General features: G+C 45.9%; 1 protein-coding gene across 5 annotated transcripts; it reads right to left on the reverse strand.

The window, feature by feature from the left end:
• Positions 1–180: 180 nt before the first annotated feature.
• Positions 181–22,403, reverse strand: epb41l3a (erythrocyte membrane protein band 4.1-like 3a). 5 transcript variants are annotated; one of them, XM_041066252.1, is made up of 26 exons: positions 22,335–22,403; positions 21,463–21,562; positions 21,187–21,366; positions 20,769–20,873; positions 20,655–20,697; positions 20,463–20,538; positions 20,255–20,376; positions 20,071–20,167; positions 19,887–19,974; positions 12,983–13,135; positions 12,793–12,890; positions 12,495–12,670; positions 12,046–12,129; positions 10,118–10,222; positions 9,884–10,020; positions 9,757–9,804; positions 9,621–9,650; positions 9,350–9,532; positions 9,225–9,254; positions 5,249–5,344; positions 4,420–4,497; positions 3,609–3,653; positions 3,068–3,166; positions 2,776–2,856; positions 1,729–1,847; positions 181–1,070 (listed from the first exon to the last, which is right to left on the reverse strand). In XM_041066252.1, the coding sequence occupies exons 2-25, from the start codon at positions 21,550–21,552 to the stop codon at positions 1,737–1,739; spliced, it is 2,355 nt and encodes a 784-aa protein (XP_040922186.1). In that variant the 5' UTR covers positions 21,553–21,562; positions 22,335–22,403; the 3' UTR covers positions 181–1,070; positions 1,729–1,736. The 5 variants fall into 5 exon arrangements, with proteins under 5 accessions (XP_040922186.1, XP_040922184.1, XP_040922185.1 ...); XM_041066250.1 differs by having other exon boundaries at positions 3,925–4,497; XM_041066251.1 differs by lacking the exon at positions 12,046–12,129 and having other exon boundaries at positions 3,925–4,497.
• Positions 22,404–23,994: the final 1,591 nt, after the last annotated feature.

The raw sequence follows: 23,994 nt of genomic DNA on the forward strand, positions 1-23,994 counted from the left end.
TCCCTCCTGCTGTGTGAACATGAGCTGAGTGGCTGATGGAGACAAACAGCTGGTGGAGTCGCTGCTGCCATTAGACCGCTGCAGAAGAAGAAGAAGACACAACAAGAAGATTTTCTGAGACAAACTTACCGAGGACAGAAAGTTCTGCTGGAGTTTAACTCAGCGAGAAACACAAAGTCAGGTTGTTAATCATTTTATTTCAGTTCAGTGGGTAAAGTCACAGAGTGTTCGTCATAAAGTAAAACACGGTGAGTGTGATCTGACGCCAGGGGGAGGGGTCAAAGGGTAACTTCAATAAATAAAGAAATGCATAGACAGATGAGAGAAACAGTTAATAACAGGGGATTCAAAGGTGAAAGAATGGCACATTACTATTGCATTATGGGTAATTACAGTGCTGAATTTTAGCTGCTAAATAATGAGCAGTAACTAGCATCCATGCTATTTTACATTTCAGACAGGAAACAGTTTATATCAGTCTGTCAAAATAAAAGATCCAGTTCCTTACACGTGAGGAAGGTAAGAGTCAGGAGTGAAGTCAGGTGATCACAGATCTGTCAGGTGTGATGCAAACTATTTGCTGAATGATTCATAAAGCTGTCCATCATACAATCAGAAACAAACACACCTGAGTTAGTTGACCAGCCAATCAGATGTCTGCTTTAACCTGCCAGGGAGTCAGGTAGATGTGTGGGTGAGGTTTGGTGGGGATGGGTCACATGAGGTCGACCAACTCTGGTTGTCTGGTTGCTATAGAAACGAAGTGAGGGCATCACAGCAGCACCCCGTCTGTCTCACGTTTTTATTCCGTTACATACAGAAATCATTCTCTGTGAAATGTGTGAATGTCAGAGACATATTTTCAAGCTAATGCTAACTGACGCTAACTGGCCCCAGCCCTGTCAGACAGACAGGTGCTCTGTGTGTGTGTGTGTGTGTGTGTGTGTGGATAAAGTGGACATGCATATATGTATGTGTGTGTGTGTATATCACCCCTGCAAACTGTTTTTGTTGGCGCTGTTGTCTGGACTATAACTCCCATAATGCAGCAGAGGCTTCAAGATTCAGTCCTGAAAAGAGACAGATGTTGAACATGAGAACTCGTCTACTGAGATTCAAAGAAAGTCGCCCTCTGGTGGACACATTTATTAATACAACAAAACAATGCATGTTTTCACTTTGAAAATCGTCCACTCGCCGTCGGCCGTGATGTCGGACCAATCAGTGAGCTCGATTTTTCAAAGCTAAACTGAACGTGGCCACAGGAGGGAAAAACATTTTCCCATCAGTCCACAGTTAGCCCTGAGATCATGCAAAGCTAGCTTGAAGAACTACATGCCCATGCTAATTAGCATGTTAACATAGCACAGCAAGCTTCAAAGCAGATGTGAATCCACCATCAGAACCAGAACATGGCCCAGAATGTGAGCCTGACCCAGTGCTGCTGCAGGGGGCGGGGCCAGACTCAAATGATTTCACACTTGAAAGAACAGTGAGTAACATTAACAGCGCGTTAGCGTAGCAGTGATGGACAGTTTCGCAGTGTGTCGTCTTTTCGTGGGTTTGTGGGTAAAGACTGCTGTAAGTTCCCGATGGATTCGTTTGTTCTTTGACAAACACCTGCGTGACACATGCAAACTAAATGAGTGCTGCCAGGCAGCAATCAGCCAATCTGCATCCAGCCCGAGGCCTTCACCTGTAGGGGTGGGGCCGGACCCTTTCTGTTACCTGTGATGTCAATCAATCACATGATCAGGAGAGACTTCAGTTTCTTTATGGACAACGACTCGTGTGACAGACAGCTCAGGGTGCTGTCGGCGCGCCTCACTGAGCGCCGCTGCCAGAGCCTTCAAGAGAGACACAGGGATCAGACCTGGTCCAGGTTTGGACTAACCCAGGACAGACCAGGAAGCAGGTACACCTCATATCCACACATCTGTTCTGGGTCAAACCAGGTCCAGGTCTGTCCCGGATTAATGGAGGTCTGAGGTTTTCGCCGGTCCTCTTAGTCTTTTTAAACCCTTAACATTCCTGCAAAATTTGCCAAAAACGCCCATCAACTTTCAACAAGGCGACAAAACGAAGAAACGAAGGAGAAATAGTGGGATATATTTTCAAACTGGAACAATACGACTGAAGCTTTTGATCATTTATGGACCTAAAATCCTGTGTTTGACTGTATTTTTCCACTGGACGTGATTCTTCGGAAATTTCCGGACAAAAGACCTTTTTTTTTTTTTTGTTGTTGCTATGAGAGCTGGAGCCACAGGGTGAGCAGAGGAAAAATAAAAACAATAAGTGTCGACATTATTACTTTGATGTTTTTTTAGAAGATGTATATTTGTTGTATCTTGTAAATGTTTATATCTCTGAGTAGATAAGACTTTCAGCTTGTGCTGTGCTGAATGTGCATCACCTTAAATGTAGTAGTTATGTAGGTACGATTAAACACAGAAATGTCCGAGAAACAGCATGACGGCCCGTCGGTGGAATTTTAAGGCCGTTAAATAAGTTTTTCATGATGTGTCAAACTGGGCAGACATTGTGCGACGTACCGACGGCAAGAGAGAAAAGAAACAACACTTTTTCAACTTCACAATTATCAGGAATCAGTAAGAAAAAAATAGCCACAAACGTCTGGAAGATACAAAGAATATAGAGCTGCCTTCTCTGCAGACAGGAGTCCCGGAGTCAGATCACTGATCGACGTCCCTCAAACTGCTTGACAAACAACAACCGATCTGGCTGAAATTCAGATCAACTTAAGGCAGTTACCTGGTCGTGGTCGATTTCTGTGTCTCCAGAAATTACAATTCTTTTCTCGATCCTGGTTTCTGAAATTCCTCCTTTTACCATCTGAGGATAAAGAGACACAGAGAGAAATTTAGACATTGGAACCTAAGGAAACATCCTCACTGGTTCTTACGCTGCGATGTTTCTACTCCTCCAGTTTCTGTCATATCCCACAAAAATCACATCTTCACTGTCTGAAACAGAGACAGTGAAGATGTAAATCGCTGATGAGCGTTACCAAAGTGAGGTGAATTACCATGGTAATCTGTGTTACCTTGGTGATGTGAGTGGTGGTGGTGGTGTTGGACGTCTCCGAGGTGAAAGTCTGGGAACTTAGCAGTAGACCTGCAGGAGGATCAGAGTCCACCTGGCTCTGAAAAACACAAATACATGAACGGCAGTGAGAACGTTAATATGAGTCATTACATCAAGACTCAGTGATTTGTTACTGACATGATCGTGGCCATGAAACAGAAGCTGGAGCAGGTGTTTTAAAGAATAGAATAGAATCCATTTATTGTCATTACACAAAGAAAGTACAACGAAATTAAAAGTGCTATCTGTTTAAGTGCTTAAACTGTCATCTGTACCATTATGAGCTGATTATCACAGAAAAAGAAATCAGTCACAAAATCTAAAATTTTCAGGTGAATTTTTATTTTCTCGTAGTTAATTTTCCTACAGATATTCAACAAACTACAAACTGAACCAGTGAATAATCTTTTTAAAGGGACCATTCATAATGTTTAATTTATTCATACTGTAGTGAAAGTTAGTGATGCTCATCTCTTATGTTAGAAATAAGATGTCCTCACCCCTGGAGCTTCATATGTGAGAGTCTTCCTCATCACTGGGACCTCCTGAAACATCCACAGAGGAAGAATTAAAAATATTCAGACCCAAGAAAATGTAAAATTCTTTCCTAAACTGTAAACTTATAACAACAGATGGAAACTTTCTCCCTTTAATATGAAGACTAGTCACAGAAGCTGTTTCACTGGGGAAACTGGGAGAGGAGTCACTGGGGTAGATTTTACTGGTTTCACTGGGGTCACAGAAGCGGGGGTCACTGGGACAGGTTTTGCTGGGGCGGGAGTCACTGATGGGTAACATATCAGACCCAGGTGTTACCTCCCGCTGAGGTTTGGATTCATCATCGTCGTCGTCACTGTGGTCGAACGGCTGCGTCTGATTGGTCAAGCAGGGGGAGCACCTTGAGGTCGGGTGAGGTAAAAAATGGGGAGGGGACCTCCACCCTCCCCTGTCTTCCTCTGAGTCATCAGAGTCCCCGTCGTCATGGTAACGCTGAGACAGATCATTAGCGTCTGGGCTCTGAGCCTGTCTGACTGCAGCCTCCATGGCCTCCTCCACTGCTGCCTGCGCTAACACACTGATAGTATCTTCACTAGCCTCGCTAGCATCGTCATCGCTAACCTGGCTGCACGGCTCATCATCGCTGACATCATCACCGACCTCATGCTTGTCTGTTGGACTATTAACCCTGTTTGCATCATTGACATTGTTACTGTCATCATCGCGGGCCCATCCCTCTGTGACATCATCAGCATGCGTCATGCCGGCCCCTGGGGAAGGGGAAGTTGGGCCTACAGCACTTCCTACTGCTACCTGAGGCTGGTCTGCCATTGGCTGGTCCCGGTCACGTGAATCCGTCGTCAAGAGCAGCGTCTCCACCTTCTCCGAGGTCTGAGAGAGGAAGTGAAGATAAAGGAGAACATGAGATGCACAGGTGCGGGAGTTCTAACAGGTGTGACTGTAGCTCTGAGTCAGCATCACATCACACAAACATCACACTCACCCATGAAACACGTTTACACAGATTCATGATTTAACACGAGAATCTGAATAAGTCTGAAATGCATCTCGGTGCGACGGCGTTCCACAGATAAGCTGTGAACGAGACGTTTCCTCAGCTAAACATCGCAGCGCTGCAGCACGACGTTTCACAATGTAGAAAAAAATCTAGCTGGAGATTCCAGCTGTTGGACTGTGTTATATACCATGTTTAACAGAAGCTGATCGTCTGCCTGCAGCTGCGCCTGCAGCTGGAAACAACACCACAGAGAAAACCCCAAACCCAGAAACATGGTGTCTGCAGGGCTCACTGTCCAGGTCTCTATCAGAGTAATCCAGGTTTCTATCAGAGTAATCCTGGATTCATTAAACCAGGACAAGATTTTTACAGACATAACACAAAACTCTGATCATTGTTATGATGCTAATGCACATCTCTGTCCTGTTTCCTCATCATAAGCAAACCAGTTTGTCTTCTGGCAGACAGACAGGCAGACAGACACAGACAGGCAGACAGAGACACACACAGACAGGCAGACAGAGACAGACACACAGACAGGCAGACAGAGACAGACAGACACACAGACAGAGACAGACAGAGACAGGCAGACAGGCAGAGACAGACACACAGACAGACAGGCACCTTCAGCAGGTTGTGTTCTCTGACAGTCTTTTGTTCTCTGGCTGACTTCAGCAGAGCCGTCAGTTCAGGAGACATTTCATCAAATGTGGGTTTGGGCTGTGCGCACACATACACGCACACACACACACACACACGCACACGCACACGCACACACACACACACACACACGTGAGAGAGACAAGAGGTGGAAACTTCAGGTCTTCAAATGTTAGCTCTGATTTTTCACTAATATAATGAAGAATAATAAAAACAGATTCTCAGAAGAACCTGACAGGCTGCAGCCATGCAGGGGCGGGGCCAAATGGTGCATTATACAAGGGGGTGGGGCAATGATTCATTAGTAATTCATCTGTAATTACTAACCAGTGTTTGCTGGTGAGCATGTTTTCCATGTTTGCAATTAATAATAAACACATGATGCATCAAACGTCTGTTATACTTTATACTGCGAACAGACAGGCAGAGACGTTCCTCTACACACGGACAGCAGAGATAAACTGAGACAGAAGGACTAGAGACCTGTACCATGAAGCAAGTTCAACACACACCTGAATGTGATCATCACATCTGGCATGTTCATTTGTGATCAGATGAAATATTGATCAGTGCGTGGATCATGTTTGTGATCGAAGCATCAGAGGGAATTCTGTCCCGTTAAAGACTCTGTGTTCAGATGAAGCTGGAATATTCCTGATGGAGTTATTCAGAGAGACTCTCCCTCTGTATGGAAACCTCCAACAGGAAAAACCATCCCCTCACCTACAGAGAGACTGATGCTCTTTTGTCCCTGTCAGGATCCTGTAGGAAAGATTACTCAGTGTTTCCAGTGATCTGATTGGTCAGTAGTTTGGGCTGTTGACAGGTTTTGATCTGATCTTCTGAAGTTAACCTGATCTGGAGCAGGTTAGCTGCTGCATTAAGAAGTGAACCACCATCGTAACTCTGAGTTAAACCTGAAGTTATCTGGCTAACCACAGGTCCTGCTTCGTAGTACAGGACTCTGAACACACAAACAAATACACACATTCAGGAAGTGATGAAACAAAGCAACAAAACTACAAAACAAACACTGACCATAAAGCGTTATACACCCTGACAGGTTTAAATGTTACGGAGCTACGACTAAAACTGAAAGTTTGTTGTTGTTTTTTTTAATTCTGATGTTTTCTGATTCCAGCGAAGTGAAAAGCAGCAAAAAACCAAAGTAACTAATCAAAGGAAGTGAAGAGTGAAAAAGCCCCACCCCCCGGCTGCCAAATAAAAACTGCCAATGAACAACAGCTAAATAAACCAATAAGAACAAAAATCAGCTGCTTCCTGTGCTCCATTTTGATCAGAAAAACAAAATGGTTTCTGTGAGGAGGTGAAAGGAGAAGCTGAGGAGAGTTTAAACTGAACACTGCAGCTCCACACCGCCTCCTGCTGGACTCACTGCAGCTCCACACCACCTCCTGTGGACTCACTGAACTCACTGCAGCTCCACACCGCCTCCTGTGGACTCACTGAACTCACTGCAGCTCCACACCGCCTCCTGTGGACTCACTGAACTCACTGCAGCTCCACACCACCCCCTGCTGGACTCACTGCAGCTCCACACCACCCCCTGCTGGACTCACTGAACTCACTGCAGCTCCACACCGCCTCCTGCTGGACTCACTGAACTCACAGCAACTCCACACCGCCCCCTGCTGGACTCACTGAACTCACTGCAGCTCCACACCGCCCCCTGCTGGACTCACTGAACTCACTGCAGCTCCACACCACCTCCTGCTGGAATCACTGAACTCACTGCAGCTCCACACCGCCTCCTGTGGACTCACTGAACTCACTGCAGCTCCACACCGCCTCCTGTGGACTCACTGAACTCACTGCAGCTCCACACCGCCTCCTGTGGACTCACTGAACTCACTGCAGCTCCACACCGCCTCCTGCTGGACTCACTGAACTCACTGCAGCTCCACACCACCCCCTGCTGGACTCACTGAACTCACAGCAGCTCCCCACCGCCTCCTGCTGGAATCACTGAACTCACTGCAGCTCCACACCACCTCCTGCTGGACTCACTGCAGCTCCACACCGCCTCCTGCTGGACTCACTGCAGCTCCACACCACCCCCTGCTGGACTCACTGAACTCACTGCAGCTCCACACCGCCTCCTGCTGGACTTACTGAACTCACTGCAGCTCCACACCGCCTCCTGTGGACTCACTGAACTCACTGCAGCTCCACACCACCACCTGCTGGAATCACTGAACTCACTGCAGCTCCACACCACCTCCTGCTGGACTCACTGCAGCTCCACACCACCCCCTGCTGGACTCACTGAACTCACTGCAGCTCCACACCACCCCCTGCTGGACTCACTGCAGCTCCACACTGCCTCCTGCTGGACTCACTCCAGGAGAAAACAGTCCAAACAGCAGAACCTGTCAGCTCTGGGAGGAGGAGTGGCCGTGATTGTAGTTTCCCTGTCACTGATCTGACTGATGAAACTTGATTAAAACCGTATTTCTGCATCATCTCAGCATGACATCAAAGCCCTGACTAACCTAACCCACACACCTGACCTTACATCCACCTTGTCCATCAGGTCTCAGCAGTTTCTCAGAGCTGAGGTGCTTAGTTTGAACAGGCTCAGGTGAGCCAGCATTCAGCCACACTTTGTTTCAGGGTTAACAGAGAAGGTCACTGTGTTTGCTCCTCATGCTGGTTTCCATGCTGACCACCAACCAGTCAATCAGCATACCACTCTGGTCATGGAAGGCGACTTTCTGCTCGGGGCGGGGCTTAGGTTCAGCTCGTCCACCGGTGATTTCGGACAGAGGAAGGGAGCAAGAGGTGACATCACAGAGACGGAGCCGCCTCCAAGGTCCAGCGCCCCAGCACCGTGTCCTCTGGTCTCACTGATGACATCACTGATGACGCCGGAGATGCCAAGCGGTGGCTCCAACGGCGAGGTTGGCGTCATCACCTCACGAATCGTGATCAGCGGTCCCCCTGTGATGACTTCATCAGCAGTAGACAGTGGGATGACTCGGACGTGCCGGCCCATACCAGTACTCGTTGTCATGGTGACATCTGAACTGTCATCTCTGGTCGTCATGGTGACAATCCAGCCCGAGGTGGTGTCGTAACTCTGCCCCACAGTGTAGCTCTTCTCTTTGATTGGCTGAGTGGGAGCTGGGTTTATGACCATGCCCTCCTGGAGCGCACAGGTGAGTAACATCAAACAAGGTGACAGGTGAGGAGCAGAGGTGAGGTGAGTACAGGTACGGTGACTTCACGCTCCCAATAAATGAACGTCTGCTCTGGCTCATTCAGTTCTACTGAAACTGAATGACTAACGGACTCCAGTGTTTCAGATCCAGATGTGCAGTTACTGAGTGATTACACTGTTTATCACCATATTCAGCACATGATCACAAACACACCTCAGTGTAGCTTTCAGCCTCAGCTCACCGTCTGTGAACAGTCTGACCAGCAGGTGTTGATGACCTGTTTCAGAGCTGTGAGATCAAATCCTTTCTCTGAACTACCTCCTTGGTAAATCTGTTGAATGGAAACGTGTTTGCTTGTGTTCCTCTGTTCTCACCCTAAATCACAGTTTAACACCTGGATGTACCTGCAGGATTTATGACATCACACCTGTTTGGAGTCAATCAGGATCCAGTGTGATGTGGAAACTTGAAGCCTACAGGTCACAAACAGACTTTACAGCAGAGCAGGAAACATCTGCTGTCAAGATGTTCAACTTTACAAAGCACCAGTTTCTACAGACGCACAGATTCTGACGTTTGCAGTCGATGAGGAGATGCTTCTGTTACTTCAACAATCTGAAACAACTTTATTGAACTTGTTTGTGGGGGGGGGAAAAAGCCATTTTCATTCACAGATTATTTTATACGTTTTGAAAAATGTGGAACATGTTCGGTGTTTTCAATATCTTTGTGTTGTGATGTCAGCTTAGTCGACCTACCTCAGTGGAGCTGCTGTCCAATGGGAGGGGCTGAGAGAGACAGACAGAGACAGAATGTTTACCAGCAAACAACAGGATGTGATACTGCACTTCAGACTGAATGTCCTCTGTTTCTTTGTCCTCACCTCATCCGGCTCCAGAGGTTCAATCATTGGGGAGTCATCAACCCCTCGTAGAGGTGAGGAGGCCAGGCGTTTGTCCCACTCTGTCACCCCCCCCCCTCCTCCTCCCCCCTCTAAAAAGGAGCGTCTGAGAGCGCTGATGGTGCTCTGAGGTTTCTGCATCTCCTCAGGACTCCCCAACGTGTCCTGAAGACACAAAGGTGAGAGGACAGATGAACACAGTCTGTGTGAGGAGAGAACAGGACAACATTAAGAATAATTAAATCTAACTTACCTGAGTTTTCAAATCTTCATCCTGATCAGACTGTCAGAGAGAGACAGACAGGTAGAGAGGCAGACAGACAGAAAGACAGTCAGGTTAATGTTGTGCACACAGTCTTAGTAACTGTACAGTCAGTGTACAGATGTACCTCAGAAGCTGTCAGATCTCCGTCCACAGCTGTATCAGTCAGCTCAGTCTAAACACAAACTCAACGTTAATATGAAGTCTGCGAGGGTGAGACGAACAGGTGAGACACATGGACACGAGTTTGTTACCTTGGTGTCCTGCTTCTGATGAGTCGGAGGACTCTGCTGAGAAATCTCTGTCACTCTGGTGTCCTCTTCCTCCTCTTGCTGCTGCTCTTCCTCCCTGTCTACCTCCATCACCTCCTCCACCACGAGCACATCCTCATCTAGGAGACAGAGGACAAAAAGAGGAGACAAGGAGTCAGTTGTTTCAGTTTGAGTCAGCTGATTTATTGTGCCTTCTCTAGTTTCTTGTTTGCTTACCTTGCTCCTCCCTCCTTTCCTCTGTCCTCTTCTCAGGTGTTACCATGGTGATGAGGTCACTGACAGCGATGGCTTTAGATGCTGCGTACAGCCCTGAGCCCATATCTACACACACACACACACACACACACACACACACACACACACACACACACACACACACACACACACACACACACACACACACACACACACACACAGCATCAGCACCCTCCGGGATGGTAACCATAGCAACCTTCAGCCAGCTGCAGCAACAGTTACCACAGCGACTGCTGTGATGCAGTCAGCGAGTCCTTCCTCATGTTCATCAGCAGCAAAGCATGACTTGCAGCTTGTTGCCAACGGCAACAGACGGGTTGCTCGTCTGCAACGGCACACGCAGCCAATCAGAGCCCAGGCGCATGCACAGGAGCATCACACTGCTTGTTAACCAGGACACAAGCAATGCTAACAATGCTAACAAAGCTATATGTGAAAGTCAGCCAGTTTGAGGGGGGAGGGACTGGACTCTGTGCTCCGTGCTGAGAAGACGGTTTCCTCTGTCCCGTCATGTATGTCACATGCTGTCATATTTATTCCTTTGAGGTATGTTTGCAGGGACGTGTCCATCGAGATCATGTACGATTTAACTCTTTACAGTAAAACTAGGTGAAGTAAAAGTCAGTGGAGTTTGATTGACAGTTCTGTTCTGACAGTTCTGCACACTTGTTCCTACCTGGACAGTCATGTGTGGGTAGTCAGCCCACCTGGCTGTCATGTGACAGCTCAGAGTCACATGACTCCAGGTGTGAATGAGTGATGAGTGGTTCTGGTGTCCAGCTTGTATTCCAGTCAAACGTAAACACAGATCAGTCCGTGTATTTCCTGTTGAATGTGAAGGTTTCTGATCTCCTCAGTGCTCACTGCAGTCAGTCTGATGTCCACTCACTGTCCAACCACTGCCCACTCAGTCAAAATGTCCTGGTGTCTGAACCAGTGACTCAGGTAGGAGACACAGGTGACCAAAGTCAACAGGTCACAAGGCTTCAAGACAGTTACTTCAATGTGTTATGACAAGGAAAACACCCATATCCCATCGCCTGCCCACAGTGGTGCCCCAAGGCTCAGTATTGCCCTTTGCACTGTAATTTGCACCACCCCCTGCACAGAGACTAGGGACTAGGCTGCAATTTTCTATTGCACCTCAGGGGATCAGAGATATCTTATAGCTTCCTTTCACAGTTTTGTTCAGGCTCCAGCTGAGGAACCTTCGAACAGCTTTTCTATCCATCTGCTCCGGAGAGCAACTTTTGAAGCTAGCTGAGAATTATCATGCTGAAGCTGGAGCAGACTAAAGCAGCATTAATGGAACTGGAGACTTAACATATGTTTTAACTGAAAGAGAAGCTGAAACTGAGCTGTGCCACGTCACACACTAACCTACCACCGAGCCTTTGCACATTATATATTCTTTGGTTGAAGACTCAGTTTGTCCTTATTTATAAGAGATAAATATATAATATAGGAACTTGATGGATCTGGTGTGTAACAGTACCAAGCAAATCAAAATGCTTACAACCACCGTGTATCTTTGTTCTTTAAAACATCTTCAACAATGATTTGGAAATCTTGGGTCACAGAGCTGACGCAGCTAACAACATTCACAATAACAAGTGAAACCATGGTAATAATGTTAATAATGCCTCAGAGGGTAACCCTGTGCAGCCACCTCCTTCCTGTCCAACACAAAGGAGAGGAGCTAAAACAGAAGATAAAACCCTGAAACCCTGTCCCATCACCAACTGAAACTACATCAGCAGAAGCAGAGCTGTGAGCTGATTGGACAGAAACGCAGCATTCCTCAACAAGCTGAATGAAGTGAAGCATTCACAGCTGTGGCCAATCACAGAGCAGCGCTGCAGTACAACTGTAGCAGCAATGACATCTACCTGTGTGTGTACCACCGTTGGCTTTGGGGGAAGCTGTGTTGGCTGGAGAGCCAATCAGAGAGGGTGTGGGCGTGGTCCTCAGGCCTGAGGACCAATCAAAAACTCAGGTCACCAACAAGTACAAGAAAGAAGTGATGAAGGGCAGAGCTAGGCTACTTTACCTGAACAGCTGGTTGACCATTTCTGGTACTGCAGCTACTACTAAGTGCAGTTTTGTAACTGGGATCAGATCTAATACCAGTATGATAACTCTACCTACAAGAGTCAGAACCACTACTACCACCACTGAGACTGGGACTACTACCAAAGGGGCCAGTAGTAATCCTATCAAGAACAGCACTACTGATGGGACCTTTAATACTTCTACTAACACCAGTATTACCCCAGTGAAGTACCTTCACCACTGGGACCACCACTACTCCTGGAACCAGTACTACGAGGATCAGTACCTCCGTCAAGGCTGCGGCTCAGCATATTCCTCCTGCTGATGCATCGTGGGAAATGCGGCGCAGGTCTGGAGATCTGAGCGCTGGCTCTACGACTCTGAATCTGAGTCCGACCACTGTACCGAAACTTTGAACCCAGAGACAGAAACTTCTTAGGAGGGTCCTCTGGAGACAACAGCCTGAGAGACAAAGAGATCAGGGGTGGGTGGGGGACGGTGGTAGAGGTTGTGAGAGACAGATCACATCGTGACTTTAAACACATCACACGTCACACCACGACCTAAAACACGCCACAACTGACCTGAAGAAAGAGTGATGCTCCACACACACCTTCCACAGCCTCTTCGCCGCTCTGTGGTTCAACAATTTGAAACCAATCGTAGACTCAAACTGGTCAAACTGGACAAAGAGAGAGAGACAAATATCACTAAATTTGAAATTCAATTTTGAACTTTTCTTCTGTGGTGTTGAGGTGTGTGCCGGCGTCTCACCTCTCCAGGTCGAATCTTAATGTAGAAGTTGTTTCTTTTGTATGAAATCTTCAGGATCTTCGGCCACGAGAATCTGTTGATCCTCAATCTGTCCCTGTAGACCAGCAGACCACTACTGCACACACCAAGCATGATGGCCACGCCCTCCGAGTCCTACACACACACACACACACACACACACACACACACACACACACACACACACACACACACACTTTATTACTGTGTGGACACCACTTTGTAAGTTCTTAGTGAGGGCTAACACTTTCACTGGAGCCAGAATTGCCCCCAAAAAAACTCAGGACATTATTTCACTTTTCCAAAAATAATAAAGCAAATAAATTTTATTTTCCAGGTTCGGACGCAGAGTTTCCTTTGCAGCCACCTTATTTTTCCAGTTAACCCCGAACACTTCAGCATTTCTCCAGTTTTAACTCATTTGATATGATTCAAATTTGGACCATATGTACATTTCACATGTATGAAAACACAGTTTTAGAGCTTTTGGACTTGAGCGTTTTAATGTGACGAAGCTGATTTTGATTTATTATATTACACACACCTTTCTGACAAACTCCAGGGTTAGAATCAGTTCAATAAACTGTTAGCCATTTAATTATTTAAAAAATGAAATTATTTCTTCTACAGATGAAAATTAGCTGGTAGATAACTCTGGCATGGCTGAGAGCTATGCACTGTCCCTGTTAAATAAACAAATAAATAAAAAATAAATAACTACTATTTATCCAGTGTGTTGTACTGAACCTAAGAAAATATTTCCTAATATCACTGGACTTTGTACAAGATGTGAAACCAGAATTACTTTATTTGAACGTCGAAAGTCAAACAGCAAATGTGATGTTTAGTCTGAACTCAGCAGAAGCAACGACTCAGAGCCCAACACTGAAACCAACAGTGAATCCGGTTCATGAGGATTTTTCTGCCACTACTGAAAAAACTGAGCAACTTCCTTTAACATTCAAGGAACGATGCTGATCCATCTGCCATCATAACCAGAAATAAACTCAGTGTCCACTTTATTAGGTACTCTGGTGCAGTCTTTTACAATACGGTACAACTGTTGCGCCAAAAAGTCAAGTTTGATAAAACAGATGAATTCAACTCTAAAACTCCTCTCAGGAGAATTTAGTCCAACACACGTCACATAGTACGACAACTACGAGCTCCAAGACAAGAACCGAATATTCTACTGAAACTACTGAAATTAGACCTAACACGACGCAACAGTTACAACAATACTGACCCAGCTGCTTGGAAATAATACATCAGACTGAACAACAGAACTTTCCTGTTTTTGTTTTTGAGATACAGAGGTGAACAGTTGGTTCTTTACATATTTCCAGTGGCAGCTGCTCAGAACTGATTCTGCTTCATGTTTCTGGAGGAACAGTTCAGAGTGAAGCGCTGTCCCAGCTGTCGCACACCTGCAACACAAATTACAAATGTAAAAAGGTACAAAGTGATGAGCAGTCATTTATAATTTATGGATGGTTTTATCTTCTTCCTTGTTGGGTGTGTTTTCCTGGATGCAGCTTTTCAGAGGACGGCACAGGTGGGCACACCTGCTGGGAAACTGACCTGAGGCTCTGACCAGCTGTTTTAAATGACTGTCCTTCCTGTGACAGCTTCCCAGTTACAGAGCTGGAGAAAACACTGCACTGACACTTGCTGACTAGGTTTTTTTGCTGATTACATACTTTTATATCAATGATAAATTCAATGAAGCAACTATTTACTGAATCCAGTGAACGGATGAATTATCGGTGTCTTTTGGAACTGAGAGTATGTTCACAAACCTTCTGGAGCAGTGAGAGAAGAAAACAATGTCACTGAAGAGCGACATGACAAAGATTCATTCTTAGCAAAGCAACACAAGCATCATGTTACAGCAGCAGAAACAAACTGCAGCTACAGAAAAGCTGTTTCCTGCTTTCTCTGTGCTCGCTGCTGTGTCACCTCAGTATTACCCACACTTCACCCTGCTCACACATACACTAATACCAGTGATTCACAGTCTGCACAGTGTTTTACTGTTATACCATGTGATACAATAAGAAGGCATTGTGTGGTGTAGCACAGGGCAAACAACACATCACATCACAACACACATCCTCATACTTCTAATCTTAGCTCTGCCTGTTAATGTTAACAGAGATATTAATGTGGACCTCGTTAAAGTCTCATGAATTTAGACAATTGATTCAAATCGTTTAGTTTAGTTTTTTTTTTTTTGCCCAGCTGATTTCATGTCTCCTTTTTCTGGAATACATAAAGTTACCTGAGCTCCTCGTCATCAGCGCTGGGTCGATGTAAAAGGCTCTGCCTGAATTTCTGCCCAGACAACAGCTTTCATCACCTGAGGGATCCAAGGTCAACGGCATCCAAACCATGACTGGATCCTCCTGAAGACTCATGAGACACGTGCCCTGCAAGACAAAAACCTCAAACTGTATGTACCACCTTAAATCTTAAATGTGTGAGCAAACCTTCAGCCACCTGCACAGAAAGTGATGGAGCCCTGGACAGACACAAAACTTTTACGGGAAAAAAAAAAACTGACAAAAAAACTCTACATTGATCTGTAATAATATGGATTTAAAATTTTTTGATTAATCATTAAGAAACACACCTAAACTGAATATTTAGCTTCTCCAAAGTGAAGATTTCCTGAATCTTCCATAAATCTAATATCTTGGAGTTTTTGACTGTTGGACAGCCAACAGAAAAAAAAAAAAAAGACGTCAGACTTTTCAGGCAAATAATTGGCAAATGAATCAATAATGGAACTTAGACCAAGAACAACGGAAAACCTACCGCTCCCTCGTTTCAGCTTTTTCTGCTCATTCTCTGGAAAACAGATAAAGATGTTACCGCCTCAGTCACAGAACATCCATCAAAACAAACAAAAAACTTCAGTACAAAGTTTCAACCCTGAAACTTTAACCTGTTTAAGGAGGCAGTGAGAACTCAGGCTGAGCCTGATTCATTTCATACATCAGTTCACAAACTGTTAGCTATGGTTAAAGAACAGCTGACTCAGCAGAGCATGTGTTCACTGAAACCCAGTTAGGTTTAAATAAAGTTGCTCTGATTCAAACAAGATATCTTCCACTTAAACCACAGTCTGTATAAAACATGGACGTAGCACCCGTGACGTCACCCATCGGTTTCGGGGAGTCGGTTTTGTGACCAAACCATGGGCATTGGAGCGGCGCCATTTTAGATTTTAGCGGGAGTGTACTTTCCATATCTGGCGGAGAGGCGGTTACTCTATGGGTCAGCCGGCCGAGAACCCGCCCACTTAGCTCGGAGCAACCGAGCTAGCCTAAGGCTAATCAGCTAGGCTAACAAGCTAAGCGGCAGGTAGATTTTATTGCACTTAAAGTGACATAACGAGTGTAGCTGTCACCAGTGTTCACCTGGTTCACTGTGTGGCACACTACTCTTAAAAACATCGTAATGTTGCTGCTAAGTTTTAAACATGACTGTTTCAGATAGAGAGGTTTTAGGTGGAGCTGCAGGATTATGATAAAAATAATGATAATATATTAAAATATTTAATATTTACCGGCTTTCACCGCTGCCTCCATCCACTATCCACCTACAGTTACAGCAGCACACAAACAACAGCAGCCGCTTACTGACGGAGCTGCTCTGTCCATGCAATGTCGGACTTTTTAAATAGAAAAATGAGACCAAATAAAATTGTAGCCTAGTATTCACACGATAAACGGACTCTGAGAGCACGGAACACACCGAAGCAGCGTTCCTAACATTAGCTGCTCCGGTCCTCTATCTGTATCAGCAGCGACCAGAGACCGGTAATGAAGTCATAAGCTAGCGGCTAAATATGCTAATACATGCTAATTAGCGCAAACATCCAGGTAAAATAGTGAGAAATTTACTAACCGTAACACAGACTCCTTCGACGGTCGGTTAGTACAGTCTACACTACAACAAGCCATACTGTCACAGAAACCTATCCGAACATTGGCAAACAAACACGGACGCTGGAGGTAGCCGGAGGCCTCTGGATGTAGCCGCCTAGCCCAGCCAATGCTTTAGCAAAGAGCTAACTGCCTGTCTAAGCTAGCACTCAACGTAACCACTAAGCCCAACCTCCTGAACTCCCGCCTTGAAACCCTGTTTGGCGCCGTTCACTGTAACATTTTAGAAACAGCTTCTCATTCAGAGTCGCTGCGAGCACGAGATGAATATCAGCGTCGCTCACAATAAAAACCACTTCAGCGTTAAACTGCGTTTCTTGGCTAATTCTTCTAGACTTGTCTAAACTGGTTCCAGCAGAAGCTTAATTCGTTAGAGACGCACCTGACACACCTGCTTCGTGTCGCCCGCCACAAACCGACTTTATTCGGTTAAACTCGGAGGTTAAACTGACTGTTTGCTGAACCAAGCCGTTAAACTAACGTTAACTAAACCGTTTCAGTCGAGCTGAGAGCTGCTGCAGACTTTTAAAACTCACAAAATTCAATAAAAATCAAGCCCGTCTCACCTGAATCCGCCGCACGCTGGATCTCCGCGGACGCAAGTGCGCTGCTGTCGGTCTGCTCGTTCACGTTTCTCACGGTGCATTCACGTCCCCACGGACAATGCAGGACTGTGGGTCTTCATGTTGGAGGGAAATTGTTTCAACCCTCATTAAATAAATCTCTCATTTTAAATACATACAACTATATATTAGGACCGTTTGTCATCCATGTCAGAGGATGACTTGACTCACTCCCAGGCCGATACAATTATTACTGTTGTTGTTCTGGATAATTTGTGCTGTATGAAGTGCTTCAGCAGGTCGCAGCTTTACGCATGTTCAGTCAGGGCACGTGAAGCCTGTGAAATCCCACATCCCCTGAATGGAGCATCATCTGCTGAGAAACGTTTGCAGGTGCAGCAATTTGATTGTTTCCTCCTCCCACCGTAACTGAGCTGGACCAATGTTCCAACAGGACTTTACACCTCATGCTGCTTATTTTACATTTGGACTCTTATTGTTTTACTTTATATTTTACATCATTATGTTTGTAATATTACTGTGTATTATTATTATCATTCACACAAAGTGATTTTACTTGAAATGCATGTCATTAAAATGTAGATAATATTTAAGATATTCTGGTTTGAGCAAACACCTGAACACACCTGCAGGTCATTTAGAGTCAACGATGCCCTGATCTGCATGTGTTTGGATTGAGGCAGAAAGCCACAGGATATTCACATGTTCAAAGTTATCAATGATTTAAGCTTATACTAAACTGGCAAGATACAATTATGTCACGTGAACTTTCATACAAACTTTCTTTGTAGATCACAGTAAAACCAAAGGCTCTGTATCACACTGCCTCTGTGAAAGTATAAAGTTAGTGTTAGTTTATACTGTGTGATGCTTTTATTGCACTAACACCGAGGCTTTAGTTGACAGTGGTCAAATGAATAAAAAGAGACATTTGAACCACTGTGAGACAGCAGGGGGTTAAATCACACTGGCTCCAATAAAACATGAACCACTGAGAAACTGCAAACAAACATGTTTGATGACTCGTGGATTAAAGAGCTCAGGTTCGGGGCGGGGGGGAGGTTAACGTGAAAATGTTTCTGAATAACCAACAACAGGAAACACAACAAGGACATGAAGATGTTTGTATGAACACTCACATAGAAACAGACCTACACACAGGAAACAGTCTTACCTCTGACTTAGCTGGAGACAAGCAATCAAAGCGGCTTCCTACCATCTAATCCATTCAGACAGACATGCAGGCAGACAGGCAGACAGACAGACAGACAGGCAGACAAAACAAAAAGATAGAAAAGAAGAACAGCTGGTCTAAATGTAGCTCACCACTCAAAGACAGCAGTGTTAGCTCTACTACTGTGACTGAAACCTGTCAAAGCATTAAAGGCAACGCTACTGTCCTCTGTCCTCAGCCCCCTGAAGGATCTACTGCTGCGTCTACCAGCCGTGTCCAATGTCCAATGCTTAGGTCCCTTTTCACACTTTAACCCTCTGGGTCCATTGTTGTGTGATCAATCTGTGACCAGGTCTCTGTGGACCAGTTGGACCTGTCTGGGGACCAGTTGGACCTGTCTGTGGACCAGTTGGACCTGTGTGGGGACCAGTTGGACCTGTCTGGTGACCAGTTGGACCTATTGCTGACTCAGATCTGACCAACAAGAACCAGATGAAACTGCTCTGTGTTACTGAGGCACTAACTCAATGAAAACCAGCCATGATGGAAAAATCATTACTGTTATACAAACACACAGATGTGATTGATCATGGACAGGAAGTGGGTCACATACTGGTGATTGATCAGATTGTTGTGGAGCAGAGAGCAGCAGCACATTCCCACTGTGCGCTCTTTGCTTTTATATTTTCATTTAGAGATAAATTTATTGACACTACTGATTTAAATAAATATATATAGCTACATGTCGGCCCTGTGATTGGCCGGCGACCAGTCCAGGGCCCCGCCTCTCGCCCCATAGTCAGCTGGGATAGGCTCCACCTCCCCGCGACCCTGACAGATGGATATATATCATATAAACTCAAACATGCACCACCTGCTGATACTGAATAAACTGGTTTCCAGCCTTTAAAGCTTGTTAAGGTCCAGCAGGATAAAAATTACACATGAATTTAAAGCCGAATAAACCTTTAGCATCAACAACCATCAAACCCACACAAGAAGCAACCGACAAACCACACACAACACACTCAAACTAAGATGAACAAACATAAAACATCAACAATGTGACACCTGGAATAAATCCTGTTTTGGTCTGTTTTATCCATCACACTGACTGATGCCTTTGTGTGTGTCTGTGTGTGTCTGTGTGTGTCTGTGTGTGTGTGTGTGTGTGTTACCTTCGCGTGATGAAGGTCGACTCCGTACATAGAAAGCTTCTTTACGTTTTCCAGGAAGTGCATCTCTGCCTCAGCAGGTGTCATTCCTCTGAAACACAGTCACATGTTGAAGTGCTGCTGTTGAGCCTGCGGCCTGCTGGGAAATGCACGTTCTCTGTTTGAGCTTCAGGCCTCAGGTTTGTACCTGTAGCTTCTGTGCAGCTCCGTGATCTTCTCCTCCATTTCTTTGGTTTGATTGGGAGCAAAACAAAGTTCACTGACGTAATCTGAGCCACACTCGTCTGAAATACACAGAGAGACAGACAGGTGGTCAGGACACATGTGAACATATGTCCAAAGGCTACAGCAGAGCAGGGGACTGTCCTTACCGGGGTCGTAGTCTCCAAGCTCTGACTGGACGGTGTAGGAGCCGAGGACGGTGTGAGTCGCAAACGAACAAGGAAGGCGACCAGAGACTATATCCTGTCTGAGCTGGAGACACAGGAAGTATCTGCAGACAGACAGACAGGGTAAAGGGCACACCAGGTGAAAATGTGAGACAATGTTGAGCTTGAATTGACAGGTGAGTGAACCTACCTGGTGATGTCCTCAGACAGCTGGGCGGGGTCAGGGGGGTAAAACTTTACATTAAAGAAGAAGTTCCAGGGGACACCTGAGAGACGGAGAGGAGGGAATCATTTCACACAGCAGTTAACCTGAACCAACTGGACAGTCTGATGGACAGAGTGTTGGACAGACTGTTGGACAGTGGATGTTGGACAAACTCACCTCTGACCTGCTTCTTCATCTCCTTTGCTGGATCCAACCAGTTCTAGAAGACAAAGGTCAAAGGTCAGAGCTCAGACAGACAGGTTAGAGAGACAGACAGGTAAAGAGACAGACCTTATTGTTGTCGGCGTCTCTGAAGGACAAAGCGAAGTAGTCTTTCTCCAGCAGATTGACGTGTTCACAGACCTTCTCAAACAGCTGCAGACCACGAGCTCGCTTCTAAAACCAGGAGAGGAAACGTTTAACGGACGTTTACTGCACATGCTCGCCATCACCATCATCATCGTCAACATCACCATCGTCATCGTCAACATCACCATCATCATCGTCACTATCATCGTCTTCATCATTGTCATCGTCCCTCAGGGTGCAGTTCTGCTAAGCGTCACTTTTTTGGAGATTTTGCTCCTGTCTCCACCTGTCTGACCCGTCTCCACCTGTCTGTCCCGTCTCCACCTGTCTCACCCGTCTCCACCTGTCTCACCCTGTCTGACCCGTCTCACCCTGTCTGACCCGTCTCCACCTGTCTCACCTCCACAGTGCAGGTGAAGAGCGAGCCGTCCAGCAGGGTGACTCTCGCCTGCATCGTCCTGAAGCTCAGTGGGTTTCTGGCTGGAGAGCGAGCGATCCGACTGCTCGACGACAGGTGACTGGCTGAATCCTCGGCAAATGAGCTCTGAGCCTGGCTTTGGGTTGGCGCGCCGTCCCCACCCTGAGAACACAGGAAGTGATGTCACATTTCACATTCCTGATTGACAATCTATAAAGAGATTGTTTACATTTATTGATTATTTCTTTGTGTTCTTACCTGTTTAGGTGTGGAGTGGGCGGCGGCTTCGGGGAAAGACTCTGCCTCTTTTGGCTGGGCCTCCTGTGGCTCACCTGGCTCTGTTGTCATGGTGATTCACCTGAAAGAGCGTTGCCATGATTACCGAATGAATGACGTGACATGAGAACGGGATCGAGTGGCTGTGAAGGAAATGCTGTGTTCAGGTGCCGTCGGAAACAGGAGACTTGTTATTCCAACTTTAATCTGAACTCAAATGTGTGAATCATTTCTATTGATCTGTTCAAAAGATTTCGGTCAGACAGAAAGTTCAGATTTCCAAGTGGTATTTGAACGCATTGGTTATTATCTGTTGACCCCTCCAGCTGTCAGGTGAAGGGTTACCATGGTAACTAGGGTGGGGCGAGCGGGGGGGGGGGGGGGGGGGGGGGGAGTCAGAGAGGGAGATTAGGACTGAGAGACAATCTAATGTAATCTGGTTTGGACTGACAGCAGACGACAGTGATGATGATGATGATGATGTGGGTCAAAGGAGCAGACCACATCTCCCTGGGGGGGGGGGGGGGGGGGCTCGGTCATCAAATCAAACTCCAGCAATCCGGAATAAAAACAGATGTTTGAGATGAAATCACGTGACACACGTTTACAGAGTCACGTTAAACGGTCTAACGGAGACATGATGTCCCGGTGAGGGTGAGTCCGAGTCTTTGTCCTGCAGCAGGAAACACCCCGCTGCAACACACACACACATACACACACACACACGGACCCGCAGTGTGATGAAGCAGAAATGATGCTCGCTCTCTCTAAAGATCGATAACAAACTGATAATCAGATCTATCAGTGATCAATAATTCCCCCTCCTCCTCTGTAAATCAAACCATCATCTTTACCTGTCCTCGTGCAGGACGCTCGCCCTCTTCCTCCCGGTAACGAAGGCTTTTTTTTTTACTACGTCATCACTCAGTCCACGGCACCGCAGGGCGGCGGAGCAGTGACGTCATGACGCACGCTGCGGGGCCAGCTGTTTGTATTGATTTTATTTGTGATTGTTTACTGTTTGTGTTTTCACTTCAGCTGCTACACATCGTTTCACTGCTGTTTCCTCAGGGATCAATAAAGTTTCTAACCCTTTTTAGACTCCGCCCTAAAACTCATCGTCACGTGAACCATTAAACATCATATACAGACATTATATTCAGGCCTCGGGCTGTAGGTGAACTGGTGATTAATAATCATTTCATTACATAACAACAACAAAGAAGTAATATGATGTTATTATACACTGGACTGCTGAAAAAATCAATCTTCTGTGTGTGTGTGTGTGTGTGTGTGTGTGTGTGTGTGTGTGTGTGTGTGTGTGTGATTTACTTACCAGTAAATTGGAGGCAGGAAGAGATTCATCCAGAGAAGAAGAGGAGGAGGAAGAGGAGGAGGAGGAGGAGGAAGACATCATGTCAGTTTATTTCATGTGATTATTTGTATTCAAAGCAGATATTTGAGAAACGTGAATTTAAAACAGATTAAAGTAAATGAATAATAATTTGAATAAAAGTTTGCACTTTCATTCTGTTACTTCTCACAGATTCACAGAAGCACGAGAGTAAATATGAAATATTCAGATTTAAACTTGGGTCTGAGTCTCAGTGGTTTGAAGGTCAGAGACAAACAGCTGCAGCAGGTCACTGGAACTGACGGATCAGATGCTCATTCAATAAAACATGATGATGATGATGATGAAGCACAGATCGGACGCCATGAAACAGCGACATCACTGAAACACACACACACACACTCAGTATGAACAAGTGTTTTACCTGTGCAGGTGTTCAGGGGACAGCTCAGACGAAGATGATGAAGGTTAAAATGATTCCTGTAGGTTTTACTCGTCCTCTCTCTGTCTGCTGTTTGGACGGATTATTGGTTTTTACTCTGACACATCAGACCCCGCCCACAGAGATTACCCCCCGCCCCCACCCCACCAAATACACACATACTGTTCAATCCCGGGGGGGGGGTAATACAGCTGCTCTGGATTTACTTAGTCATGATGGTCTCCCTGCAAAGGACTGTGGGATTGGTAGCAGTAATACTGAACACCATGGATGCCCGGGGGGTGGTGGTGGGTGCGGGGGGCGGGGGGGGGGGCAGGACGGTGGTACCCGGACACCGGACAAACATCATCAGGAGGCGTTCACAGGCTCAGCTCCTCTGTCTCTACTTTTATCAGCTGCTCACACTTTTCTGTGACTTTTTGTCAAAAACGCTCGAATCAGAAAATCCAGATCCTTTTTGGACAAAGCTCGGCTCCTGTAGCAGAGTCCGAGTGTTTGGACCTGCAGCGTCCGGACTCTAAGGTCCAGGAGACATCTGAGGTGAAGAGGATGTTCTGTGGCTGTGAATCTCTGCGCTCAGAGACGGAACATTATCAACAACAACAACAACAAGCACGCTCGTGTCTGTCAGTGCTAATAACAGAGTTTTAGTGTCATTAAGAATGAATGAAAATATCTTTAAATCAGATAAAATCTCTTTCACGTGCAGCGGAAGACG

This window comes from Toxotes jaculatrix, chromosome 20 (genome assembly GCF_017976425.1).
Source record: "Toxotes jaculatrix isolate fToxJac2 chromosome 20, fToxJac2.pri, whole genome shotgun sequence".
In the NCBI taxonomy this organism is placed as follows: Eukaryota; Metazoa; Chordata; class Actinopteri; family Toxotidae; genus Toxotes; species Toxotes jaculatrix.

Coding starts and splice junctions, on each gene's coding strand:
- epb41l3a (XM_041066250.1), bottom strand. CDS start 21,552: ATGACAACAGAGCCAGGTGAGCCACAGGAGGCCCAGCCAAAAGAGGCA. Junction 10,021..10,117: donor GGAAAGGAGGGAGGAGCAAG/GTAAGCAAACAA, acceptor TCTGTCTCCTAG/ATGAGGATGTGCTCGTGGTG. Junction 9,255..9,349: donor AACCTCTGGAGCCGGATGAG/GTGAGGACAAAG, acceptor TGTCTCTCTCAG/CCCCTCCCATTGGACAGCAG.